The sequence below is a fragment of the Mustela putorius genome, unplaced genomic scaffold (genome assembly GCF_011764305.1).
Source record: "Mustela putorius furo isolate JIRA1106 unplaced genomic scaffold, ASM1176430v1.1 tig00000596_pilon_pilon_pilon, whole genome shotgun sequence".
Lineage (NCBI taxonomy): Eukaryota > Metazoa > Chordata > Mammalia > Carnivora > Mustelidae > Mustela > Mustela putorius.
Window position 1 is genome coordinate 3971543 of NW_025421428.1, and position 23637 is coordinate 3995179.

Consider the following 23637-nt stretch of genomic DNA (forward strand, 5'->3'; position numbering starts at 1 on the left):
TAAATAAAATCTTAAAAAAAACAACAACAAAGCAAAACACAGTGACCCGGACAACTGGCCTTCTGCTCCTGTTAGGGCCCTGTTGTCTCCCAAGGCTCACCCTCAGCCCAGCTTTGGGTGATTTCATTTAGAAGATACAGTCCCCAAGGGCTGTGTGTGTTCAAATATTCATACTTGACCAGGACCCCAGTTCCACCTATATTGAGAGGGGCAGAGTCCTTCAAGTCTGGGGCCGGCTTGGCATGGCCCTGATGGGGCCATTTTCTGGGAAGGATGTTAATAAATTTGCTGGTGGCTTTGGGGAGGAAGTCTGGGGGGAAGTGGAGGTGGTGGACAGCTGGCTGGGCCTGAGTGTGACCTCGCAGGGCCCGTTTGCACTTTCCACTGAGTGGGGAGAGTCCCCGCTCCCCCACATCCTCATGAAGGTCCTGCTCCTGGTTCAGCCTTGCTCCTGGACGCATACTAGACACTGCCGGCCAGACAGGCCACCTCTCCAGACCAAGGCCAATGACCCTGACCACCAGCGCCCCCCACGGCACCCCCATCCACACCCCTGCTCAGAGCTTCAGCCACTCATGGGTCGAGGCTGGCTCGGGAGGCGGATGTGTGCTGGGCTGCCCGGTTAGGGACTTCCCCTGGTGACTGCTGCCTACCCTCGTCCCGACAGGAAACCCGACAGGTCTGAGCCCTCCGACACCCATTGTGTGGGGCCTGGCGTGGGCTCCAATGTTTCCCCTGTCAAGACTCCTAACCCTCTTCACCTCCTCCTGTTCCTTGTCAAAGCTGGCTTCTATGGAATGTTCCAGACTGTTGCTCCTCCTCCTCTCTACATTAAAGTCCTGCTCAGCCTTAAGAGCTTGCCTGGGTTCAAATCTCGACTCCTGGTGCCAGCTGTGTAACATTAGAGAACTTCGCTCTCTGTGCCACCAACATTTTCTGTAAGATGAAGAAGGTAACCACTGGCCTCTTAAGCTTGTTGTGAGATTTAATGAGATCTTGTGTGTTGAATGTCCCCAGACAGGGTCTGGTGCACAGCAAATGCTGAATACAGCTTCTCAGTATTAGATCCAACTTCATCTTCAGACAGACCGCTCCAGGCCAAACTTCTAGCCCTGCTCCGTGGAAAGTCCTGGACTTCTGGGGTCCCCTCTGGGCGTGAACCCCCTCTTTTCCCCAGATGGAATCGAGCGTTAGGAGACCGGTTCTGGTTGCTCTTGTTTCCTCCTGCGCCAGATGGCCCCTCAATAAAGGCCAAGCCCTTCCACCTCGGGCTCCCCTCTGTCCTAACACTGCAGGAAGCAGTGTCCTTTATGGGCAATTGAAGGCTTTTCAGAGGTAATTCTGACAATACGCATTTTTGTTCCTCCCTCACTGACTTTTAAACCTAACACCCCAGTAGGATGGGAGACTGCACTGGGCTGGCCCCCTTGCTCTGCATCTGGTGCCTGAGGGACCCCCTGAGCGACCCCCACCACCCCTGGCCTGGGGTTTACCTGGATTTACAGCCCAGCTCTTAGGCCTCCCACTCCCTCTGCCCAGCAGGGTGTAATTCTTCTCGGGACACCCAGACAGGGATGGTTCTCTGCCCTGAGGCAGATTCTCTGGGTCCTTCTCTCCTTGATCTTCTTCCTTGTCCTCATTATACAACCCAACTGGTGGGATGGGGTGGGGGGGGGGAGGGTCTCTCTATGGGACTCAGACTGCTTTAATGAGATGATGTTTGAGCTGGGTCCTGAGGGGTAAGGACGAGTTCACCAGGTGCAGAAGGAAGATCCTCTGACCAACGGGGCCAAGGCAGGGTGGAAATGAGCAGGGAGACTTTGATAGATAAGGGGCTGGAGTGGGCAGGGGTGCAAGGGGAGGTGGCCAGTTTGTGACAAACCTGGGTCCTTTTCAGTACTCTGTGCATTCACTTTTGGAGGCTGTTGAGGGCAGGTGAAGGGGGTGAGGGGGATCAGATCTGATTTAGTTTCCCAGGCCTCATCTGGAAGCATGGGATCAGGTGTTTTGGGGGAACCCAGAAATATACGTGTTTAATGTACTGGGGTGATTTGGAGGCTCAGGGGTGTGGAGGCTGCAGTCTTGACCCTGACCCAAAGCAGTAGGCTGAGGAGGTGGGAGCTGGGCCTATCCAGGAGCCCCTCTGGGGTTCAAAGAGCAGTGGAGAACAGACCCCTGACAGGCTGCCAGCCCTGTGGGGCTCCAGCTCACAGACCAGCAGGGCCTGGGAAGCCCCTGTTGGCCGGGGCAATCACAGACGGCTTCCCCTTGGAGGGGGACTATTGCAGGAAATGGTGGTGGGGAGGGTGTTTTCAAATGCCCCTCTTCTCATCTAGGTGGCCTCCAGAAAGAGGACCGCTCCTGTTTACAGGGAGGAGGCCACAGGGGCAGTGAAAGGGGGTGGGTGGCTTGCTCCAAAGCGGGGATTGATTCCAGATGCTCTGCTGGGGTGTGCAGGGAGCAGCCTTTGTCTGCGGGCCTGCCGCCTTGGGGGGCCTGCGACAACAGGAGGGACAGGGAGCCCAGGCCCCCTGCCTCCTCTGTACCCCAGCTGGCTCCTACTCCAGACCCTCCAGAGGCCTGGGGAGGTGTTCAGCTGGGCCGGTGGGCAATGTCCGCCCCATCCCAAGGCCAGGAATGCGGAAGCTTCTTCCTCTTTAATAGCTGACCCTCCTCCTTGCACTAGGTAGATAGGCTGGGGGTCCACCGCTTCTCCTCGCAGGTGGGGAAACTGAGGCACAGAGAACTTGAGAGACTCAAGCATAAGCAGAGAGACTCTGCCAGGTCTTGGAGCCCAACTGTGTTTACTGGCGAGGCCCTGAACTCCTGGCTGCTCCCCCCCCCCCTTCCTCTACACACATACAAACGAAGTCTACTGGTTGGGGATGCCAGGCCAAGACCACTTGTCTTAGCCACTGACAGTCTTTTGGCAGGGAATGTCTCATCCCCTCAAGGGGAGGCCAGACTCTGGATGATCAGGGCATTCCTGCTTTGGGAAGGAAACTGGGCCTGATGAACTCCAGGCTCTTGTACAGGACCGATGCCCCGACCCTGAGCTGGACTTCTGGGAGGCTTCTACCCACCGAAACTGATGGGCCTGGCTGGAGAGGTCATTCTTTCCGGAAGTGCCAAAGGGGGGGTAGGTGACTGCAGGAGCCCCACCTGAGTGGGGAGATCAGGGGAAGGTGCCTACAGCTTTTCTCTGGGGCCTCTGCTCTGGCAAGGGAGGCTCCTGGGCAGCGTCTGCCATGGGGGAATGAGCTAGAGCAATGCTTAACTCAAAGGAGGTCAGTGGTGTCCTTGCAGGCACGGTGGCTTTCCATCTGCAGCAGGGACAGGCGGCCACTCCGGGCAGAGGGGCCAGCAGGGGGGTCTTTGGACAACCCAGATTGGGTTAATAGGAGCAGTACCCCTCCTGCCCCTCCCCCCTGGTCCTGGGAAGGCGCCTGGCTTCCAGCTGTGATCCAGACTCCTCCTGACCTGGGGGCCCTCCCCCCTGGGCTGAGGGAGCCAAGAAGGGGGGCTCTTTTTGTGAGGTGCAAAACCCGGCCTGGATTTCTGCCGAGATTGCCCCGCCCCCTCCAGGGCCACACCTTTCCAGCTGTTCTGGAGAACTTCCAGACTGTCTCCAGCGCCCACGGATGACCCTCCCTCAAGCACACCCCTAAGACTGTGTGTTGGGAGCCCCAGGCTAAGACCACTTGCCTCTACCGTTTTCTGTGTGACTGAGGCCAGTCAGTCCTCCCTGTCAGGGCCTCAGTTTCCCCTTCTATATTTGAGGGAATGAAGCTCAGGCAGGTGACTGCATAACTTAAAAGATAAATGCTGCTGCTGGGGCAAGTAGGAGGAGAGAGAGAGAGAGAGACCACGAAGGGCCAGGATGGTCAGGAAAGGCTATAGAATCTGGGCCTTAGAAGGATGGCCTTTGGCAGGGCAGCCCCTTCTGGAAGCAGCACAAAGAGGAGTGAGAAGGGGGGAACTAGTGTGTGAGGCTGGAGAATGGTTGGGGCCAGATGGTTGGAACCTTAAATACCAAGGAAGGTTGTTTGGACTTGGGGAGCCATGAAAAGTTCTTGAGCTGGGGAGTGACTTGGGGAAGTCTTTCAGCAGGAGGGCAGTAGAGGGAGTAGGCATCTCTCTCCTCCTGGGCCTCCCTTTTCCATCTCCCGGAGATTCTTCTGCAGGCTTGCCAGAGCTGCCCTGAACGCCCAGGGAGAGGAAGAGCCCATCGCGTCGGTGGTGGTGTATTTGGGGGGGGGGGGTCCAGATCGCCGGGGGCAAAATGTTCAGATTTGGCAAAACCTGCGAGATACACAGGTGTTCATTACCTCTCTCGCCTTTCTGTGCACTTGGAGATACACGCTGCATTTGTAATTACATACAAAGAATATGTGTATCCAACGGAGCAATTTTTAAAATGCAAAGAACCGGCAACTTTTCTGCGTGAAAGGGAAGTCTTTTCAAGCCGGTTAGAGGGCTAGGGCCTGGAGCTCGCCAGGCGGTGTGTTTGCGGCTCCAGACTCAGTTCAGAGAGCTTGGGGCAGAAAGGCGCCCTGTGGTGTCAGCCTCATTCGGGCCCCTAAAAAGGTGACCGGATTCGCAGCGCGGTGCCCGCCTGGCTGCCTGGCGTGCGCCCTGCCCGGTGCCCGCGATCGCGCGCACGCGGGTGTGCACCGTTTACACCCGCGGGCGGGCTGGAGCGCCTCGTGCGCCCTGAGGTCGGGCCACGGCTCTCGGGCTCGAGGGGTGCAGATGGTGACCTTCCTGGGGACCTGCCTGGGGTCCCGGGGCACTCCGGGCCGCCTCGCCCCTCCGACTCCAGGCCGGGATTTCTCCCGCACTGACTTTCCGGGCCGGTGCCAGCCCGGCCTCCCGGTCCCAGGCCCCCGCGGCGGGGCCGGCTGCTCTGGGAGGGCGGGGGCGGGAGGAGGAGTTTGAGCGACTTTGTGGGGCAGCCTTGGCCTCGGCGGCGCCCGCACCAGCGCGCGGGAGAAGACAGGGACGCCCGCCGGGCGCTCCGGAGCGGGTGATGGGGCCCGTGTGAGCGCGCCCAGGCCCAGCCCGGTGCCCGGCGGGCGGCAGCATGTCCGCGGGCGGCAGCGCCAGGAAGAGCACCGGGAGGCCCTCCTACTACTACCGGCTGCTGCGGCGGCCCCGGCTGCAGCGACAGAGGAGCCGCTCCCGCAGCCGGAGCCGGCCCACCAGGGGTAGGCGCCACCCCGACACCCGACCCCCGACCCCTGGGCTCCCCTTACCTCCACCTTGCCCTCTGATGCCGGGGAATGCTGAGGACCCTGGATCTTCCTTCAGTCTACTTAGCCGCCCCCCCAACCCCCGCAATCGCCCTTATCTGGCTGTCCCCTACTGGGTCTGCTTGATCCGCATCCCCCCAGCTTCTCCTTTCTCTGCCAGCGTCCTGGGGAATCCGAAGCTCTAGTCTCCCCTGGTACCTCCTCTGGTGCCTTGCGCAGGGAAAGGGGAGATTGCAGTTCGGGGTTCTCTTTATTCGTTACTCAGATGCCACTTCCTAGTCCCCCGTGCCTCAGTTTACTCCCCCCAGCCTGGCAATGAAGTCATCAGGAGTGGATTTGGCCTTTCCTCACTTTGCCTTCAGGGCCCTAGGCTCTCCGCACAGGGTGGGGGGGGGCATCTCAGCGCCCCCACACACCTTTCCCCAGGGACTTAACAGGCTTCCCCACCTCTTGGGTGGAGGGACAGGTGGCTGGACTTCAGAGGGTCCTTCCCAGGAGTCCTTGGCTCCAAAGCAGCCAGGGCTTTTAGATCTGCCTGGGACCCCTCCTGGTGGATGGGCCCACTGCCTTTGAAAAGTTTCTCTTTCAAGGCGGCAGGCAGGACAGGGAGGAGGCGAAAGGGAAGCAGCGTTTTCTTTTTTCCAGTAACAAGATCCTTGGTTGGAAGGGCATGTGATCCAGGAGGCTGGCTTTTGGGCCTGGTGGAAGCAGGGCCTTCCTTCCGAGGTTGGGTGGGATGGAGTTTAGGGAGGGGGCTCCTGGAGGAAGTAGGCCAGAAGGGGTCCTGGGGAGGCCAGGGTCCCCCTGTCAAGGGGCTCAGGACCGCTGAAGCACCAATGGGCAGTGGGTGAGAGGGAGGAGGGTGCTCAGTAGCGCCCAGCGGGACCTGGGCCTGGGTGGTTCGCTTTGGGAAACGGGAAGCCTGGTCCAGCGCTGAGCTTGATTGGGCTGCGGTATGAACAGATCCGTGCCTGGAACTGGTAGACCTGAGGTCAGATCCCCACCCTCCCAGGTGCCGGTTGTGTGGCTCAGGCCCTGTGGTGCTGCCTCTGGACCTCAGTTTTATCAGCTTGTGGGTAAATCAGGCAGTAGGCGTTCATCTGCTTCTCCTCAGAACAGGGAAGATTTTTTCCCACAGTCAGGGCTGAATAACAATGTACAAGGCTTCCTCAGGAAGTAGTGAGTTCCTGAAGTAGTGAGTTCCCCATGCGTGGATGGGTTCAAGCTGAGACTGGAAGTGTGCACAGGTGTGTGCTGTGAGTTCAGTGCTCAAGAGTCTCTCAAGGCCTGGGGTCCACCTCCCCTTGCCTTCCTTGAAGTGGCTCCTCCCCCCCCCCCCCAACCTCGTGCCCCATTCCAGGCTTAGCCTGAAAGACCAGAGATCTGGGTTTGAGCACAGAGACTTCGGGCAAGCCACTTGTCTTTTCTGAGCCTCAGTTTCTTGAGCTGTAAAGGGGGCTAGCAGGACTTGTAGGACTCAGTGAGGAAATGGGTTCCTGCTGGGAGAAATGGGAGTTGTACAAATGTCCACTAATGCTCAGGGCACCCTGATCGCTCCTGCCCTCCCCTCTCCTTGCAGATGCCCTGCATGACCTCCCCTGCACTTTGGTGCACTTCTGCTCCTGACTGCAGAGGCCCCGAGAGAAACGGAAGTCCCCTTCCTGCTCTGCCAACTGGGCAGGTGACAGTGTGTCCAGCGGTCACCTGAGCCCCAGCTTCCAGGCCCCGCCTAGGCAGGAGCCCTTGCTTTGTGTCCCAGTCTTGAAGGAGCTCAAAGCCTGCAGGGAGTGGGGAGGAGCCTGTCACTGTCCAGAAGTTAGATCTGGGAAAGTCACTTCACCAAGGAAGTGACTTTTGGACAGGGTGTCACCAGGTGGCTGTGATTTCCCTCAGCACAGGGAGTGGTTGAGTCAGATGTGTGTCCAGGCCCCAGCTCTGCACAAAACTGTCCTTTGGCCTAGTCTGGTAGACGGGTATAGTGACACGTGCGGTGACGGCAGGTTCTTTTAAGGATGAGAGCAAGTGCTCAGAAAGCTAGAAGCTTCTGTTGTCTGGCACTTGGGCCACAGTTGGGCTGAGCTATAGGTATTCTTACTCTGGGTGGAGGAATTGCCGGTGGAAAGACAGAAGGGAATTGTCTTGGACATTGTGGACAGAGTTCCTCCTGGGGTGGAGGAGGGGAAGGGTTTGGGAGGGGGGTAGTGGGGAGCAGTAGTTGGGGCTGGAGAAAGGGCCTTGAGTTTTGGGGAGTCGTGGCTGGGGATGAGAGCTGCCTGGCAGGGTGTATGGTGGAGGCTGGGGGCCTGTGGCACAGCTAGAGCAGCCATTGACCCCCCTCCCTGAAGCCCCAGATCCCGGCCTCTGCCCCCAGGGCCACCCTCCTTCCTGAGGCCAGTGCCCCGACGCAGGTGGCAACTCATGTTGGGGGAAGCCACGCTGTGGCCTTGGGCGGGTCCCTGCTGACCTCAGGCCGCACAGTGTTCCCATCTGTGTGGGGGCTTGGTCCCATAGTGCTGATGTCAGATCCTGGAAGAGGGGGTGATATCCAGCACCCCAGCCGCAACCACTCACAGCCCTTGCTCCATACCCATTCTGTCCTCTGCCACTTGTGAGGAAGGACAGTGACTGAGAACTCGGGATCGGGGGGGAGAGGGGTGTTTATTTAGAAACAGAAAAGTGCAGGGAAGAGGTGGCTGGAGGCAGGTTCGCAGCTGGCTGGGTCTTGAGGAGGATTGTGGCCAGGCTGCCACCTCTGAGGGAGCCCCCTGCCTGTTGCCCCCACTGCCCTGTGGAGTGGTGGTGGGGGGCGCTCTGTGGACTTGAGAGCAGGACTTGGTCCTTGCCTAGGGCTGCAAGTGACAGACAGTGTCCACAGTCCCATCGCCCCCAGCTTTGAGGAAAGTGGGGGCACTAAGCAGGGCTCTTCCTTCTCGGGCTCCCTATCTCCCCATCTGAGAAATAGGCAGAGTGAGATCTGCCATTGACAATCACCAGAAGCATGGTGGAGACAGTGACCTTTAGATGGCAAGGGTCCGCTGGCCATTTCACATTGGGTTTTGTGATCCTAAGTCTGCTTGAAGGCTAGATATGGCTTATAGATATGGGGGGGGGGCTGTCCCCAGTAGAATGTCACCAGCCAAGGTTCCTTTCCTCCTTCCCCCACACCAGCTCAAGAAAAGTTTTGTTTTTCTGACCTATCTGTCCCCCAAGGGCTGCTGGGGGGAAATGCAAGTTTTCCCCTTGTTCCAGATAAAGTCTGGCCCATTTACCCAACTAGCAGACATGTCTTGAGCACCTATTGTGTGCTGGGCTCCAGCCAGGGCCGTGGGGGCCCATGGGGATGAATGGTACGTGTTCCCAGCCCTCCCCAAGCCCTCAGATGGTTGAGGAAGCTGACTTGTTGAGGTTCAGTTGAGGCACAGAGCCCTTTTCAGGGTACTGAGTGGTAATTCTACTAGCTCAGCAATGAGCTGTTTGTGTGACTGGTTATATGACTCTAGGCACCTCCCAGGGCCTCAGTTTCCCCATCTGTCAAGCAGGGCTTATCATGCGCTGCTGCCTGACAGCTCAGGAGACCTGGAATGCCCATCCTCATACTCACTGGAGGCTCTGATTCTTTTCTTTCTGTTTGTACCCGAGTTTCTCCAGGGGCTAATCCTTACCCGCCTGCGCAACGCGGGGCCTTGGTGGATGTATTCTCCTGAGATGGCTGGTCCCTCCTCCACATCCATACATAGTCGCATTGCTTGGCCTGATATTTTGGTTGCTGTGTGATCCGTCTCCCCTCTCCCCAGGCTCCTTTCGTTTCAGGGTGTGCTGGAGTCTGTTTGAGAGTCCTCAGGAGGGGTTTCCCAGGAACACCCCAGCACACTTAGAGGAATGCAGGCAAGAGTGGTGGTGGTGCCCAGGAAGGCTGGGCCTGACCTCCTGAGGTGATGGTCCCCTCCGAGTGCTTAGAACATGGCAGCTGAGTGATTCAACCCCTGGGGTCCAGATGAGGAGACTGAGGCACAGAGGGACCTTCATAGAACTAGATGTGGAACTCGGGGCTGCTGGCCCCCTGGAGAATGTGATGTGATGTGGTTGGGGAGGGTGCTGGTTTGACACAGCTGCTTCCCAACTGGCATGATGGTTAGGGAAGAGCCTGTGTGCCCCATAGGGAAGGGCAAGGGCTGGGACCACTCCATACGGACCCTGATTTTACTGAGCCCTGCCGAGATGCCCTGTGGGCTGGCAAGACCCTGAGGATGGGGGCTGGTTGTGTCTTTTTGTCCCCTCACATCCTCATCTTCAAATGTACCCCCAAGGGCCCAAGGCCCAACTCTCTGTCCCCAACTTGGATGCAACCTCTGAAATCATACATTTATCTTTTCCTGCCTCATCTCTTCATTTGTCCCTGCTGAGACACAATCCTTCCTTCGGGGTTTAACCCCAGCTTCTGCAGGCTCTCCTCATCCTTACATACCCCAGGAGCTGGGAGACTCAGTTCTTCTCATGGCATGTAAGGAAGTTAAAATGGCTTTTGTTTGTTGAGTGCTTTCTCAGAGACCAGCAGTGAGCTTAATTTTGTATTTGCCTTATCTCATTTAATGCTCATAGCAACCTTGTGAGATGGATACTGGTGTTATCCTGATTTTAAGGAGGAGGAAGCTGAAGCCCAGAGAGTGGGAGCCATATCCAGCATCACACATCTCAGAAATGCTGGAGTCCAGTTCTGCAAGACCCTGGATCCTGAGCTGATAAATGCACCACCTCACTATTCTGTGGGCAGGCGAATCTTTCTGTGATCAGGCCTTGGCTTTGATAAGGCCTCCTCCTCCTATCTGATTTGCGCAGTCAACGACTCCATCAAGTGTTCTTGGCCATCATCTCTCCAAATCCTGGCCATAATTGGGAAAGAGTCAGGGAAATGATTCCGTTGGCATCTGTGGGAGGTCAGTCTTCTCGGCTGGCTTGTCTGCCTGCCTGAGACCACTCAGGTGACCCCTTAGGTCTGGTTTTACCCCCACCCCGCCCCTATATCCCATCATCATTTGCGTTCTGTCAACCATGTGCTTTCCCTGGGAAGGTCACAGTTCAAACAGCCTCAGCCCTTGTCTCTTCACCAAGTCTCTTTGTGCTAAGGGTTCAGTGTCCCCTGGAATGAGGTCCCTGAAGACAGGCAGAGAGCTTGAGGCCCACTCCCCAGGGCTATCTAGGTCCCTGAGGGAGGCCAGAAGGTCCCCATTAATCTGCCAGAATGTCAGCCTCTTAGCCTTTGTGTTCCTGGCTTGTCCTTATCACCTTCAATAAAAAGGAAGATAATGGCTGAATATGTGCCAAGGCTGGGGGCCAAGAGCTTGTCCTGATCATGTCATATCTTATTTTGACCCTTCCGCCCTCCTAAGGTAATAGGGTCCTCATTATCACTTTTCTTTGCCGGCTTGGGAAACCGAGCTTCATGGTGGTAAGTGTGAGGCAAGGTCTGAACTGAGGCCACTAGGCTCTAAAGCCCATTTCCACTTAGAACCAGGCCTGGGAGCCAAGTGGCTCCCTCTTTTCTGTGGTCAATGGGTGGAGGACACAGGAATGCCCTCCTGAGCTCAGTGGGTCAGGTCTACCACTCAGTCTCCGCCCCGCTGCCATCTGTGCTTACCAAAACCTGCTGGGATGGGGGAGTAGAGCCTGCTTTGCTCAGCACGGTGGACCTCCAGCACGGTGGACCTCCAGCTAACTCTTCCCCTTGACAGCTGGGGAAACTGAGACCCTCAGAGCCAAGGCCTCTTGCTCAAGGCAATGTAAAGAAATTGACGAGAGATCCAGGTCCGGAATTCTGACTCTTTCATTCTATTTCCACATTGGTTTTTTTTGTTGTGCAGGAAGGGAAACCGAGGCAGCTGGGCTCCTCCTTGGGTCTTTCTGGGGGAGAGAAGAGGGCGTGAGCTCTGGTGTCACCTGATGCCATCACACTCACATCCCATACGTGTTTTGCTTAGAAATGACCTGAAGCCTTTCGACTGTTTTTAAAAGAAAAGCCACGGCTGTGATACTTCCCCTGCACCTTCCTCTCCAGGCCACTCAGTTTAAATGTCAGGAAAGGGAGAGTATTTCCTGGTCAGGAACATTCGGAGCTTGCCGGGAGGTGAAGTTTTGTTTTGCATTGAGTGGGAACTTGGACAGTCAGTCCCCAGCCCCGACAGCACCCCAGCCCCCTAGCCCTTCCCCCCACTACCTCCCTCCACCCCCCCTGCAAGGCTGTGTTTGACAGTTGCTGGGAGGAGGGATTTGAGACTGAGCAGGGAGCTGCCTCACCGAGTGGCAGGGTGGTTATCGGGTAGAGGGGCTGGGTGGCTATTTTTAGCCATCCCGATCCAACAGAGGCATCGCAGCGTTTGTTCAATATTTAATTATCCATCCGAAATTGGCCCACGTGGCCTTGAGTTTGGAAGCGGCTCTCTGTGCTGTGATTTCCTCTGACTGCATAAATAAGGAAGCGAGGGGAATCTCAATCGCCCTCCAAATAATGATAATGAAAAAAAAAAAAAAAAATAGAATCCCCGGAGTCTCGGTACTCAGAAAAGACCGGCTCGGTTCCGCAGTCTAGACAGACCCACCTGTACGTTAGCAGGAAGGGCGGCCGAGGACTCCCATCACGCCCTTGGAAAGGCAGCCGTGCTTGGTCTGTGAATCCCAGACTCGGCAGCTGCCTGGGTTGTATTTGGGATGGGCTTTCCTCCCCGTTGCCGGGATCCTGTGTTGACTTTGACAGCTGCTGGGTGCCTGAGAGGTGGTTTGGGGATTTTGCTTTCAGAAGCCTTGTTAGCTTTTATTTCCCTCCTCTCTTCTCCCTGACAGACAGGAGAGCACTTTCGGGATCTGGGCCATGTTCTTTCTTTTTTCTTGGCCCTTAGAGGTGATGAGTTGACATGGCTATGAAATGAAAAAGGCAGAATGCACGGAGGATGGGGAGGAAAATGCGGGGCTGGGAGGCTCTGTGCCCTCCCCCTCAGCCCCTGGCGGATGCCGGCGCAGAGGGAAGAGGAAGGAGAGAGGCCAGAGGAGCTGGGCAGCCAGCGATGCGTGCTCCTTGCTGTCCCTCTTGGAGGGGGAGGTTTGTAGAGATTGGAGACCAGTAAATTGGTCAGAGAGAGTCTAAGGAAAAAATGGTTTCCCATCCATTTATACTTCTGTTCTGGAGACTGGGTTTGGCTTAGGAGTGTGGCCAGGGCAGGAGTCCTGACCGCAGCATAAATGCTGTGTGATCTCAGACAAGTGACTAAACGGCTCTGGGCTCAGAAGCACTTCCAGCAAATAGGTGTGTCGCAGCATAGAGTATTATTATAGGCCGGATGAATTGTCATTATCTGTTCATCCAAAGCCTGAGGGGTTAATTACACCTTTATTAAGGCTGATCTAGAAATAAAATGTGATGCCTTTGGGGATTGGAACCATCTAGATGGTTCCTTGGCATCCCTTCCCCCAGAGGCTGCTCCAAGTGTCACTTGTACTTGTTCAGAGCAGCAGAGCTTTAATGAGCCACCTACTGTTTGCACACCCTGTGCCAGGGGCTGCTGTGGAAGATAGAGCCAGTCTCTAACCTCAGGGAGCTGAGCCTGGAGGAAGGTCTCCTGGAATCAGGTTAGCAGATGACATGACTGGAAGGTTGGTCAGGGCCTTGAACGGTGAGCCAAGAGGTTGGCACCCACCCTAGCAAGCCACAGGGAATTGAAGGAAAGGTTTTAAAAATAAGGTAATTATGAAAATGACTTCCGGCCTGCCAGGGGCTCTGCTAAGTCCTTTCAGTGTACCCTTTTATTAAATCCCCATTCTCTCTGGTATCCTGCTCTGCTTCATTTTGCAGATGGGAAAACTGAGTCTGTGATGGGTTCAGTACCTGCTCAGCATGACCCAGCTGTGGAGGGGCAGAGATCAGGGTGTTTAACCCTCACGTTTCTTTCCAGAGCTGTGATTGGGAATATGCTTTTTAGCAGCCAGAAAGCTAGGTCGGTGTCGTACAGGGAGAGGGTCGGGGGAGAGTGGGTGTCCACGAACAGAGGTGACAGTGTTGGCTGGCCCGAAGGAGGAGGCCGTGGGTCTGAGCTGCGAGAGGGTGAGAAGGACCAGATCAGTTTGGGGGAGTGAGCCAGGAGGTTTCCCGAAGGACTCAGATGTGATGCAGGGTTCAGAGGCCCAGTAAGGAGGTCATTCGTGCTTCCTGGAGAATTCCGAGGGAGGCCAGTCGGTGTGGGGTCTAGGGAAGCAGAGGGCAGGTTGAGAGGAGCTGACAAGCTTGGGGGAGATTGTACAGGGAATGCCATTCCCATCTGAGGAGCAGTGCTGGACAGACTGTCCACATTTGTTCTCTGACCGACAGCAAAATAAGAAAAGTAAGGTCAGTGCACTGAGTCGCCCATGACGTCCATTTCGATGTAATCCACCTTCGTAACGTTTCTTTAGTCTGAGGTAGTGGTTTTTGGACTCCTCTGGGGATTAGAACATTCCTTTTATGAGATGCAAGGGGTGGTAATTGTTTTAACACTGTATTTGGCAAGACAGGAGGTCAGAGGTCCTAGTCACTGTGCCTGATTCCATATTATGCTACCGTGTTGTTTTTATGGATGAAAATTGAATGGGTTCCCGAAATTCCAAATTGATGGGAACCTGGCACTCAGGAGAGAGAGGTCCCGCAAGAAGGTGGTGGCATATGGCCTTTGGAAAGATCTAGGTGAGTGGGAGCCCTTGGAGTGGGTTGGGGAGCCAGCAGAGCAAGTAAGAAAATCACCTTTAATCTCAGCACCCAGTGATAAGCTCTGGGAGCATGTAGGGGTTACTTCCAGGTCTTTTATTGTTCTTGAATTTTTTTTTTCTGTTCTTGAATTTTTAAAAAAAAAATTCTAAAATGTTTAGAAGTATAGAAAGTGGGAAACAAAATCGCAGACTCCCAGGCACTCACTTCTCAGATGTCACAAATGGTAACATGATCGTATTTGCTTCTCTTTCCTTCTCTTCTCTCTCTCTCTCTCTCTCTCTCTCTCTCTCTTTTTCCCCTAGAAATAAAATGATTCAGGTACAGCAGGGGCCAGGAAAGTACAGGCCGCAGGCCAAACCCAGCCTGCCCCCTGTTTGTGTACAGTCTGGGCGCGAGGAAGAGCTTTTTTTCTGTGGTGGACACAGAAATCAAAAGAGGAGTGATGTTTTATAATGTGAACATTCTATGAAATTCACGTCTCTGTGTCCCTAAGTAAAGTTAACTGGAACACACAGCCATGCTTATTCATGTATACATTGTCTGTGGCCTTTTTCAGGCTCCTTTGAAAGAAGTTGAGTAGTCGAGAGAAGTCTTAAGTATTTGTTCACTGGCCCTTTTAGGGGAAAAGTTTGCTGAATGGCTAAAGGGACCTGTCCTGTCCCCAGGGAGAGCCGGCCTCCTGAAGGCTGAGTGTGTCCTGCCCACCTGTGCTTTTATGCTTTTCCTACATATGCACAGGCTTCAAAATGCATTGTTTCAGACAAGGGATGGATGTGGAGAAACTGCACATGTGCCTGCACTGTGGGACTGCCCCCCGCCCCCCAGCACTCCAGCAGCACAGTAAAAATGGCCGTCCTCTGTGGGCCTTGGGGTGGGCCCTGCCGCCACGGAGCAAAGGGCCGCAGGGGGAAATGCAGGAATAGAAACACCCAAGTTCCTAGAATCCTCAGAGAGCAAAGGAGCAAAGAGACTTGGGGACAAGAGGGGACTTCAGGCCAGTTCATGAGTCCTTGGAGTGAGCAAGAAATCCAGAGTTTGGGGCACCTGGGTGGCTCAGTGGGTTAAAGCCTCTGCCTTCGGCTCAGGTTATGATCCCAGGGTCCTGGGATCGAGCCCCACATTGGGCTCTCTGCTCGGCAGGGAGCCTGCTTCCTCCTCTCTGCCTGCCTCTCTGCCTACTTGTGATCTCTGTCAAATAAATAAATAAAAAATCTTAAAAAGAAAAAAAAAAAAGAAATCCAGAGTTTTCTGGAAGCCTGGGAATTCCCTGAAAGTGAGGTGTACGGGGTGAGGGATAGGAAGCGTAAATTATCAAGGCATTTGTGGAGGGGCTCGAGGAGCGGGGCCTCAAGAAGAGCCGGTGACAGTGTCTACAGATGCTGGCAGGTTTGTAGGACTTCCTTTGGATGGCTGCTGAGGCCAGCTGGGGGCCAGGGGACAGACCCCCCGCACTCTGCTTTCTGAGAGGCCCCTCCTGGGATCTAAGTGAGGGGAGCGCATGTCCTTGGCTCTTCCTTCCAGCTCGTGAGTGCCAGCAGCCTGACCCCTCCATGGCCCCTCTGGAGAGTGTCTGTGCCCCCCCCCCAAATGCTCTGGGTGGGTGGTGATGGGTGCCCTGGCGGTGCCCCTCTCCCAGCAGACCCACCCCCAGGAACAGTGGGTACCCTCCCCTGATTCTGAACCACGTCCTGAACTTAATGACCACTTGAACTCTGATCCCAATTCTATTTGACAGACAATGGGTTATCACAGTTCTAGGTCTCAGGACTCCCTCCCTTCCCCACACCCAGCATCATGGGAACAAAATGTGATACTAAGCGAGGCCTCCCTCATTTCTTTGTGCCTTGTTTCTGGGGCTGTGAGGGGACCTGGAAATGGAGAGAGAGGCCAAGGGCAGGGAGGAAACTCAGCTTCCTGGTTGGCTTGGACCCGTTGTCTTCTCCCTGCTCTGTGTGTGGAGGTTCCCACCGTGGGGCAACCCTTAGGTTCACAGATGACGGGGCCCGAATCCTGCCTTCTGCTTTCCTAGGCGTGTAGTCAGGGTTCTGAACCTGTTTCTTCCTGTTAGAATTGTTTCCTACTCTGGGAAACAGCCTTAGGATAAAAATACAGATATATGGCACGGTCACCATCCCCAGATCTGTTTCTCTACATTTCCTGATGGTCCATTTTTTTATTACATACAGATATCCAGTTCTAGTGCTATTTGTTAAAATAACTATCTTTTGCACCATCAATTTACTTTTGCACTTTTTTTCCCCCAAATCAATTGACCATCTATGTGGGGTACTGTTTCTGCATGCTCTTCTGTTCATTGATCTATGTTCTAATGCTAGTACTATGCTGTCTTGATTACTTTAGCTCTATTTCAAGACTATAAACTTTGCCTTGAAACCAGGTAATGTAAGTCTCCCAACCTGTTTCTTCCTACTCGAGATCGTCTGGTTCTTTGGTGTCTTTTGCCTAGCCACCTAAATTTAAAATGGAGCTTGTCATTGTCTTCAGAAAGCCTGCTAGGATTTTGTTTGGGATCACATTAAATTTGGAGTTGGGTTTGGGAGAAATCCATCTTAACAACACCGAGTCTTCCCAATCCTTGAACATGGTATATCTCTTCTTCATTTATTTAGATTTCTTTCTTTTCTTTTTTTTTTTTTTACAAAGTCTCTCAGTGACATATTTTTAGCTATTAGTCTTGTACCTCCTTTATTAAAAGTAGTTTTGATGCTCTTTGTTAATTACCATGCAGGGTGGGACTATTATTACCCTACTTGCAAGCTAAGAGCCTAGCCTGGTAGTTTCATGGGTGCCGGCAGAAGATAGGCGACCCCAGGGTAAGAGACAAAGGATTATACACACATGAAGCTCGAGCTTCATGTCTACATTGGTCCCCTTTCCCCTCAAGTTCCTAGGGTAGTCACAGATGGTCTGTTCTAGAACATAAAATGATCACTCCCTTGTGTTTCCAAATTACAGCTTCATGTCCCTGACAGGATCTGATATATAATCTAGGGGGTCAGCTGTTCTGTAGGCTAAAAATTACACAAAGAACTGGAATTCAGTTTGCTTTAGCATTCAACCGTTAAGTTAGAAGCTGGGAGATCATTTAGAATTTGAATTCCAAGTTGTCAAGTACCGAGAGGTAAAGGGAGTTTTCAAGTTATATGTAAAAATCAATAGATACACACTTAAAGCTTTATGCCCCTTTTAATTTGCTGAGGGAAAAAAAAATGAAGGCTGTTATGTCATATAGCCTGGTACTAATTTAATAATATGGTTCTTAAATATGTAGAACCTTAAATCCTGAGGTCAAATTTTGGGGAAAAAAGAAATAGCTTGTATTTTCTGAATGAAATAAAAAAATAGGATGAATCTAATAATACATCAGAATATTTAGGTTTGGATAATCACGGGTCTCTCTGAAGTGCTATCATTAGAACTTATATACCCTAGAGAAGTATGATTGATGTAAATAGTATCTGTACTGAGGATAAATACACAGAGTGCTGAGTACGAAAAGATGAAATGTTCTCCAGGCACAGATGTGAAAACATCTCTAAGTTATATTGCAAAATAACCAGCAAATGTATCCTATGCGCTTGTGGTTTTCAGGTCTGTGGCTATCACGTGTATCCTCTGATACCAGGTGCATTGTGGAGAGAGAAAGAGGCTTACGTTATACATGGTGATGAACACTGTCTTTCTAGAAGGAAGCTCGACTCCTTTTTTAAAGCAGTTGTAAGCGAGAGATGGGAGACCTTGCGCGTCCCCTGTCTGCATCGGCGGACGGTCGGACGGCGCTGTCCCTCTATCTTTACTTTAATGTAATTAGAGTCTGTTGTGCTTTTATCAGGGGCTGTATAGGTTTCCTGTTGCTACTGTAACAAATGACCATAAATTCGTTGTCTTAACACAACACAGATTTATTATTTTACAGTTCTGGAGGTCAAGAGTCTGAAACCTGTGTCCCTGGGCTAGAATCAAGGTGTCAGCAGGACACTATTCCTTGTGAAGGCTCCAGGGGAGGCTCAGTCTCCTGGACTTTCCTGGCTTCTAGAAGTCTTTGACCCATGGCCCCCGGCCCCCTTGCTCCCTTCACCACAGCACCAGCTCTGCCTTCTCCAACCCTCCTGTCTCCTTCTTGGGATAACGTTGGGTCCACGAGGTCATCCAATGTAAACTTCCCATCTCAGGGCTCTTGATTTCATCTTGTCTGCAAAGTCCCTTTCACCACACAGATGACCTCTTCAGAGGTTCAAGGGATTGAGACCTGGACTCTTTGGGGCCTATTATTCTGCCTACCGCCGGTGGGTAAGGCTCAGTCACTTCTAAGGAGCACCTGTCGCCCTTCTCCCAAAGACAGATGACCAAGAACTGAACTGGAAAAAGTACCCAGTGGGAGGCAGGAGACCTACCAACTTATCAGTGCAATATTTTGGCAAACTCACTCTTTATTTAGCTCACGGTTATGAGCAGATAATAAGAGTACGGATGTGCTTCATTAACACACACAAAGATAGACACAGAGCCATCATAGTTGGACTGCTGCGTCTGGAAAGTTCCAACAGTGTGAAGATTCCATGGCCCGTTGCCATGGTGATTTTACCTTTGGCTCATCCTGCTGTTTACCTGGCCACTCCCATGGTGGGGGTGGGCAGAGGGGATGGCGGGGACCAGTCTTTTGGCCCTCCAGGATGGGGGGCTACGTTCCCTCACCCACTGATTTGTTACTAGGTCCACTTTTTGAACTTTTCCTGATTCACTCTCTGTAGCCATCTGGTAATTTGGGCTGCCGTTTCTGATTTATTGGTTTCATTTTCTGACTTGTTTTTTTTTTTTTCCTCCTCCTCTCCTATGTGTTCAGGGGGCACAATTCATGCTGAATTCTCATACCACATATTTATATTGTAATTTTTCTGTTAGTTTTTGGTTGTCTCAATTATTCTTCATTCAGTAAACAGTGTGGTCATCTCTGTCCACCCCTAGCCCATCCCTTTCTTCAACGAGAACGTCTGATGATAAATGTTTCGAGAACTATTGATGATTTTTTTTCTATATGAGCTTGTGCACACACACACACACACACACACACACACACAGAAGGTAAAACAGTGTATCGGTTTAATCACATAGACAACAAATGTACTTCAGCCTAAGGCATCTAGGGTAAGCCTGTGTGGTGAGGGTTATATTTCTGGGCCTCTTACCTCTAGATTGCTAACTCCTCTATTAGGTAACATGGGATACCAATCCATTTCTGCAGTTAGTTTCTTGGGATGGAAAATCTCAATTATTTACACACAGGTATGATTCCATGTATTTCAAATAGGCTGTTTATTACTTTTCCATTTTGAAATCATCACGGATATATAAGCAGTTGCAAAAAGAGTACAGGGAGGTCTCCCTGCACCCTTCACCTGGTTCCCCTGATAGTTACGTCGCAATGTGACTATATTGTGGTACCCTCCAGCATCGATGCCTTCCAGCCATAAACCCACGGGGGAGCACGCCTCTAGTTAGACAGGGTGAATTTATTTTTTATTATGCCAGCGAGGGAGAACATACACCACCGGGAACCACAGGACATCTCAGTCTTTATGAATATGGTAGAAAAAAATACCTACTATAGGATTTGGGCTTTGATGGGGGTGCTTTGGGGGGAAGCCTAAGGAAGTGAGGTTCACTCTAGCTGGGCTGCTGTGAGAATGTGGGGCGATTTTATGATGAGGGATCTCCACACGTGTCTTTAGGGAGAGGAGGCAAGCACAAAGATAAAGCTGTCATTGTAGGGAAGCAGCAGATGTCATTTTAGCCACCTCAGGAGGGTGTTTGGTATTTTGTGGGAGGCACAGTGACTTGACTTTGGCCACTTGCTTAGGCAAAATTATGACGTGGCCTTGTTTTGTCTCACTTTAACCCGGTAAACTTGTCTGAGGCTCGTACCCTAGAAGATTTTGTATGTCTAAAAGGAGAATAACATGGCACGTCTATGAATGCAGGGTTGGATTCTGGGTGCCAGGGGCTGCTGTCATCCACTCTTTTCTCTCCTTTTCTGCAACCTGGTACCTGTGTATGTATGATTCCGTGCCTTTTTAAAAAAAAGATTATTTATATATTAGAGAGAGAGAGTGACAGCAAAAGAGGGAACACAAGCAGGAGGAGTGGGAGAGGGAGAAGCAGGCTTCCTGCTGAGCAGAGAGCCTGATATGGGGCTCCATCCCAGGACCCTAGGATCATGATTTGAGCTAAAGGCAGATGCTTAGTGACGGAGCCCATTCACGTAACCACCATCACCATCAAGACACAAGACCCTATCAATACCAAGAGCTCTCATGCTTCCCCTTTATAGGGGGCCCATCTGACATGCCCCACTCTCACCACCATCCCTAACCCCTGGCAAACGCTATTCTGTTTTCCATCTCTAGAACTTTGCCACTGTAAGAACGCCATATCAATGGAATCATACTCCATGTGGCCTTTTGCTACTTGCTCCCCCACCCCAACATAATGCCCTTGAGATCCACCCAAGCTGTGGAAATCAATCAATAGTGCATTCTTTTTTTTTTTTATTGTTGTGTAGCATTTCATGGTATATGTGTTTATTTCCTGTTGCTGCCACAACAAATGAAAATTTAGCAGCTTAGGTCTATCTGACTGGCTTAGTCAGAAGAGCATATGACTCTTCATCTCAAGGTCGTGGGTTCAAGCCCCACGTTGAGTGCAGAGCTTCCTTAAAAAGAAAAATAAATAAACTTAAAAAATATTGAACAGCCCATACAACACAGAGCTGCCATCGGACAGTTCTGTAGGTCAGAAGTTTTCCATGGGTCATGGGTCTTGCAGCACTAAAATTGAGATGTTAAAGGTTGAGTTCTTTTCGGAAGGCTCTAGGGAAAAATCCATTTCATTGGCTGAACTCTGTTCCCTGTGGTTGTAGAACGGAGGCTCCCTTTTCTTGCTGGCTGTTAGCGGAAGCATGTTCCCAGTTTCAAGATAGTAGTCACCCACATTTCTCCGTTTGCGATCTCTTCTTCAGTCGTTCCTTTCATGCTTAGAGTGTCTCCTGCCTCTTCCATTGTTGCGCCCTGCTGCTTCCTCTTCCTCATTTAAGACTATTTCCCCTGGATAATGCGGGATAAACACCCACTTCCTTACCCTTGATCATGTCTGCAGAGTCCCCATGTAAGGTAACATATCCACAGGCTCTGGGCATTAGGAAAAAGTGTGGACTTCTTTGGGGGGCTATTTTCCGCCTCATACACGGTGGATGGACCACAGTTTCACCGTTCACCTATTGAAGGACAATTTTGACTGTTTCTGGTTTTGGGCTATTATGCATGTTGTGAACATTGGCCCAAAAATGTGTAAAAGTGGATTATGCTCCATTTCCTTGGACGGCATCCTTTTTTTCACCCAATGCCATGTTTCTGGGTGTGCTTCATGTGGATCTTACAGAACCAGGTCCTTCGTAGTGTCACTGTGTGCCACGTGAACCAAACCCCCTTAATCATACCTTCTTCCTTGCTCTGTCGTATCCCACCAAATGACTGCCCTGGGGTGAGATCATCCATTCCCGTACTGGTGGACACTTAGATTGCTCCCAACATGTTGCTGCTACAAACAGTGTGGCAGGAGACATCTGGGGGCAGATCTCCTTGTGCGAGGATGAAGCAGTTCTAGATTGGACGTGGAGGAGGGTGTTCTGGTCCTAGAGCGTGTGCGTGTGTCAGTTTCCACTAGCTCTTGTCTAACTGTTCTTCAGACCCGTTCTACTCCACCAGCAGGGATGAAAGAGTGCCGTACACCCCTGTCAGCATTCGGGGTCACTGTTTTTTTTTTATTTTTGCGTGTCTGAATGGTGTGAAATGGTATCTGGTAGTTTTAATTTGCATTTTCCTGGTCACCGTTGAGGTCCAGCACACACATATCCCCCTGTCTCCTGTCTCCTTTTTGTGTACTCGTGCTGACTTCTTTTCTCCTGACACCAATATTAGAGGTTGCTGCCTCTCCCTGTTTTTAAGCATTAAGATCTGGGCAGTGCAACCCGACAACTGAAATTTGGTGTCTTGTCTGAAATTACAGGATGTTCCTCAGGCCTCCGTGTTTCCATGGGAACAAGTAACAGTCATCCTTCATGATTAGGTGGTATCCATGGCAACCAAGCCAGCAGCATTTGAATGAAACCGATTTTATTTTATTTATTTTTTGCAAACACATCAAGGTTAAAATGCATTTCTCTGGCTGTGGCTTCCAGGAATGGGAAGACAGCTTGGCTTTCCTGGTAAAATGGAGATTCTCTTGACCTCATGGTGGAAAGGGGGTTGAGGATCTGCTTGTCCTGTGGCCTGGTTTTGCAGGTTGGGAGCCCTGAAGTCATGTGGAGGTCACAGTGGGAGTCAGAGCTGAGGGAAGACTCCTGGACCAGTGCTCCAAGGTCTAGGGATGCCAGCTTCATGCTGCACAGGGTTAGGTCACTTACCCTGTCGGGGATTCTGTACCAGCTGTGTTGCTTAGACCTTTGGGGAGCACAGGACCTGAGCCTCCCAGTGTCTGCTTCCCCAGATTAAAAAGAAAGTCCACTAAATCAAAAGTCAGAGGCATCTATGTTTTTGTCAAGGGTCAGGCTCATTGTAGGCAGATTTAGGATGGGGGCAGACGGTCAACTTTCTATATTCTTTGCCAGTGTAAAATAAAGAGGGTTTGTTTTTTTGTCTTTGCTCTTGTTTTGGTGGCTGAGAATGGAGATCGTCACTGCTCTAACCTTCCCTGACTCATTGGATTGCTGATAAATCAGGAGCTCAGAGACGGAAAGGGGCCGGCCTGGAGTCACACAGCAAAGGCCAGGTTGAATCCTGTCTCCTAGTGACAGCCTTGCGCTCCTCCCCCTGCCCCTGGCTCCTGGCAATGTCAGCCTTCTGTGGGGTCTCAGTGTGGGTTTAGGGGGACAGTTTAAGGAGCTTCAACACGTACTCTTACTTCCTACCAGGAGGAACCTTAGAGGAAGTCATTTTTGCCCCTGCAAGCTCAGTCTCTCCATCTGGAAAATGGAACTGACCGTAGCTGTCCAAGCTGTTATGTGGGGACTATTTGAATGGGTCCAGAACTTGCCTTCTTAGTGGGGAGTGATATTGTCCAAAGTGGGGGAAAAAATTGGTTCTTTGAAGGGAGGGGGCAAAAAAGTTCTCACTCTTTTTCTGTACGAAGCCCAGTATACGTACGATACAGAAAGATAGCTACTGGATATTGTGGTGTTAAAGTTTTATGGGGGGGAACTAGGAAAAAAATGTCTTAAAAGACCCCCCCAGGAGAAATGGTCATGAAGAGAAGGTAGAGAGATGCTGGCTCCGAACTCAGTGGTCCACGAGGTTTTTAACTTGGGGTTTCGAGCCTGGGGCAGGCTCAGGAAAGCCATTAGGGGTGAGGGATCGAGAGAGAGCCCGGCTCGGGCTGGCCCAGACCCTGCCCCTGAGGACCGGGTGTACGACATGGCTGCTTTCCTGGCCTGACCTCCCCATCCTTCTACAAGCGGGGGCCGGGGCTTGGGCAGTTGGGATCCCGCCTGGAGCATCAGTCAGGGTCCAGCAAGAAGCAGATGGCACTTACGCTAGGATGACTGGAAGTGTGAACGGGAATGGGGCCTCACGGAGAAGAGTGCGG

General features: G+C 52.2%; 1 protein-coding gene across 6 annotated transcripts in view; it reads left to right on the forward strand.

Annotated features, from left to right (window-relative positions):
• The window catches only part of LOC101675309 (DAB2 interacting protein), a 186355-nt gene that overhangs the window by 56975 nt on the left and 105743 nt on the right, over positions 1–23637 (forward strand). The window contains exon 1 of one of the 6 annotated variants that reach the window (XM_045082344.1): positions 4906–5207. The exons of the other annotated variants lie outside the window; for them this stretch is intronic. Within the exon in view, the coding sequence (XP_044938279.1) occupies positions 5084–5207 (124 nt within the window). The 5' untranslated portion in view covers positions 4906–5083. Of the gene's footprint in view, positions 1–4905; positions 5208–23637 lie in introns of those variants that run through there. 6 annotated transcript variants of the gene reach the window in all.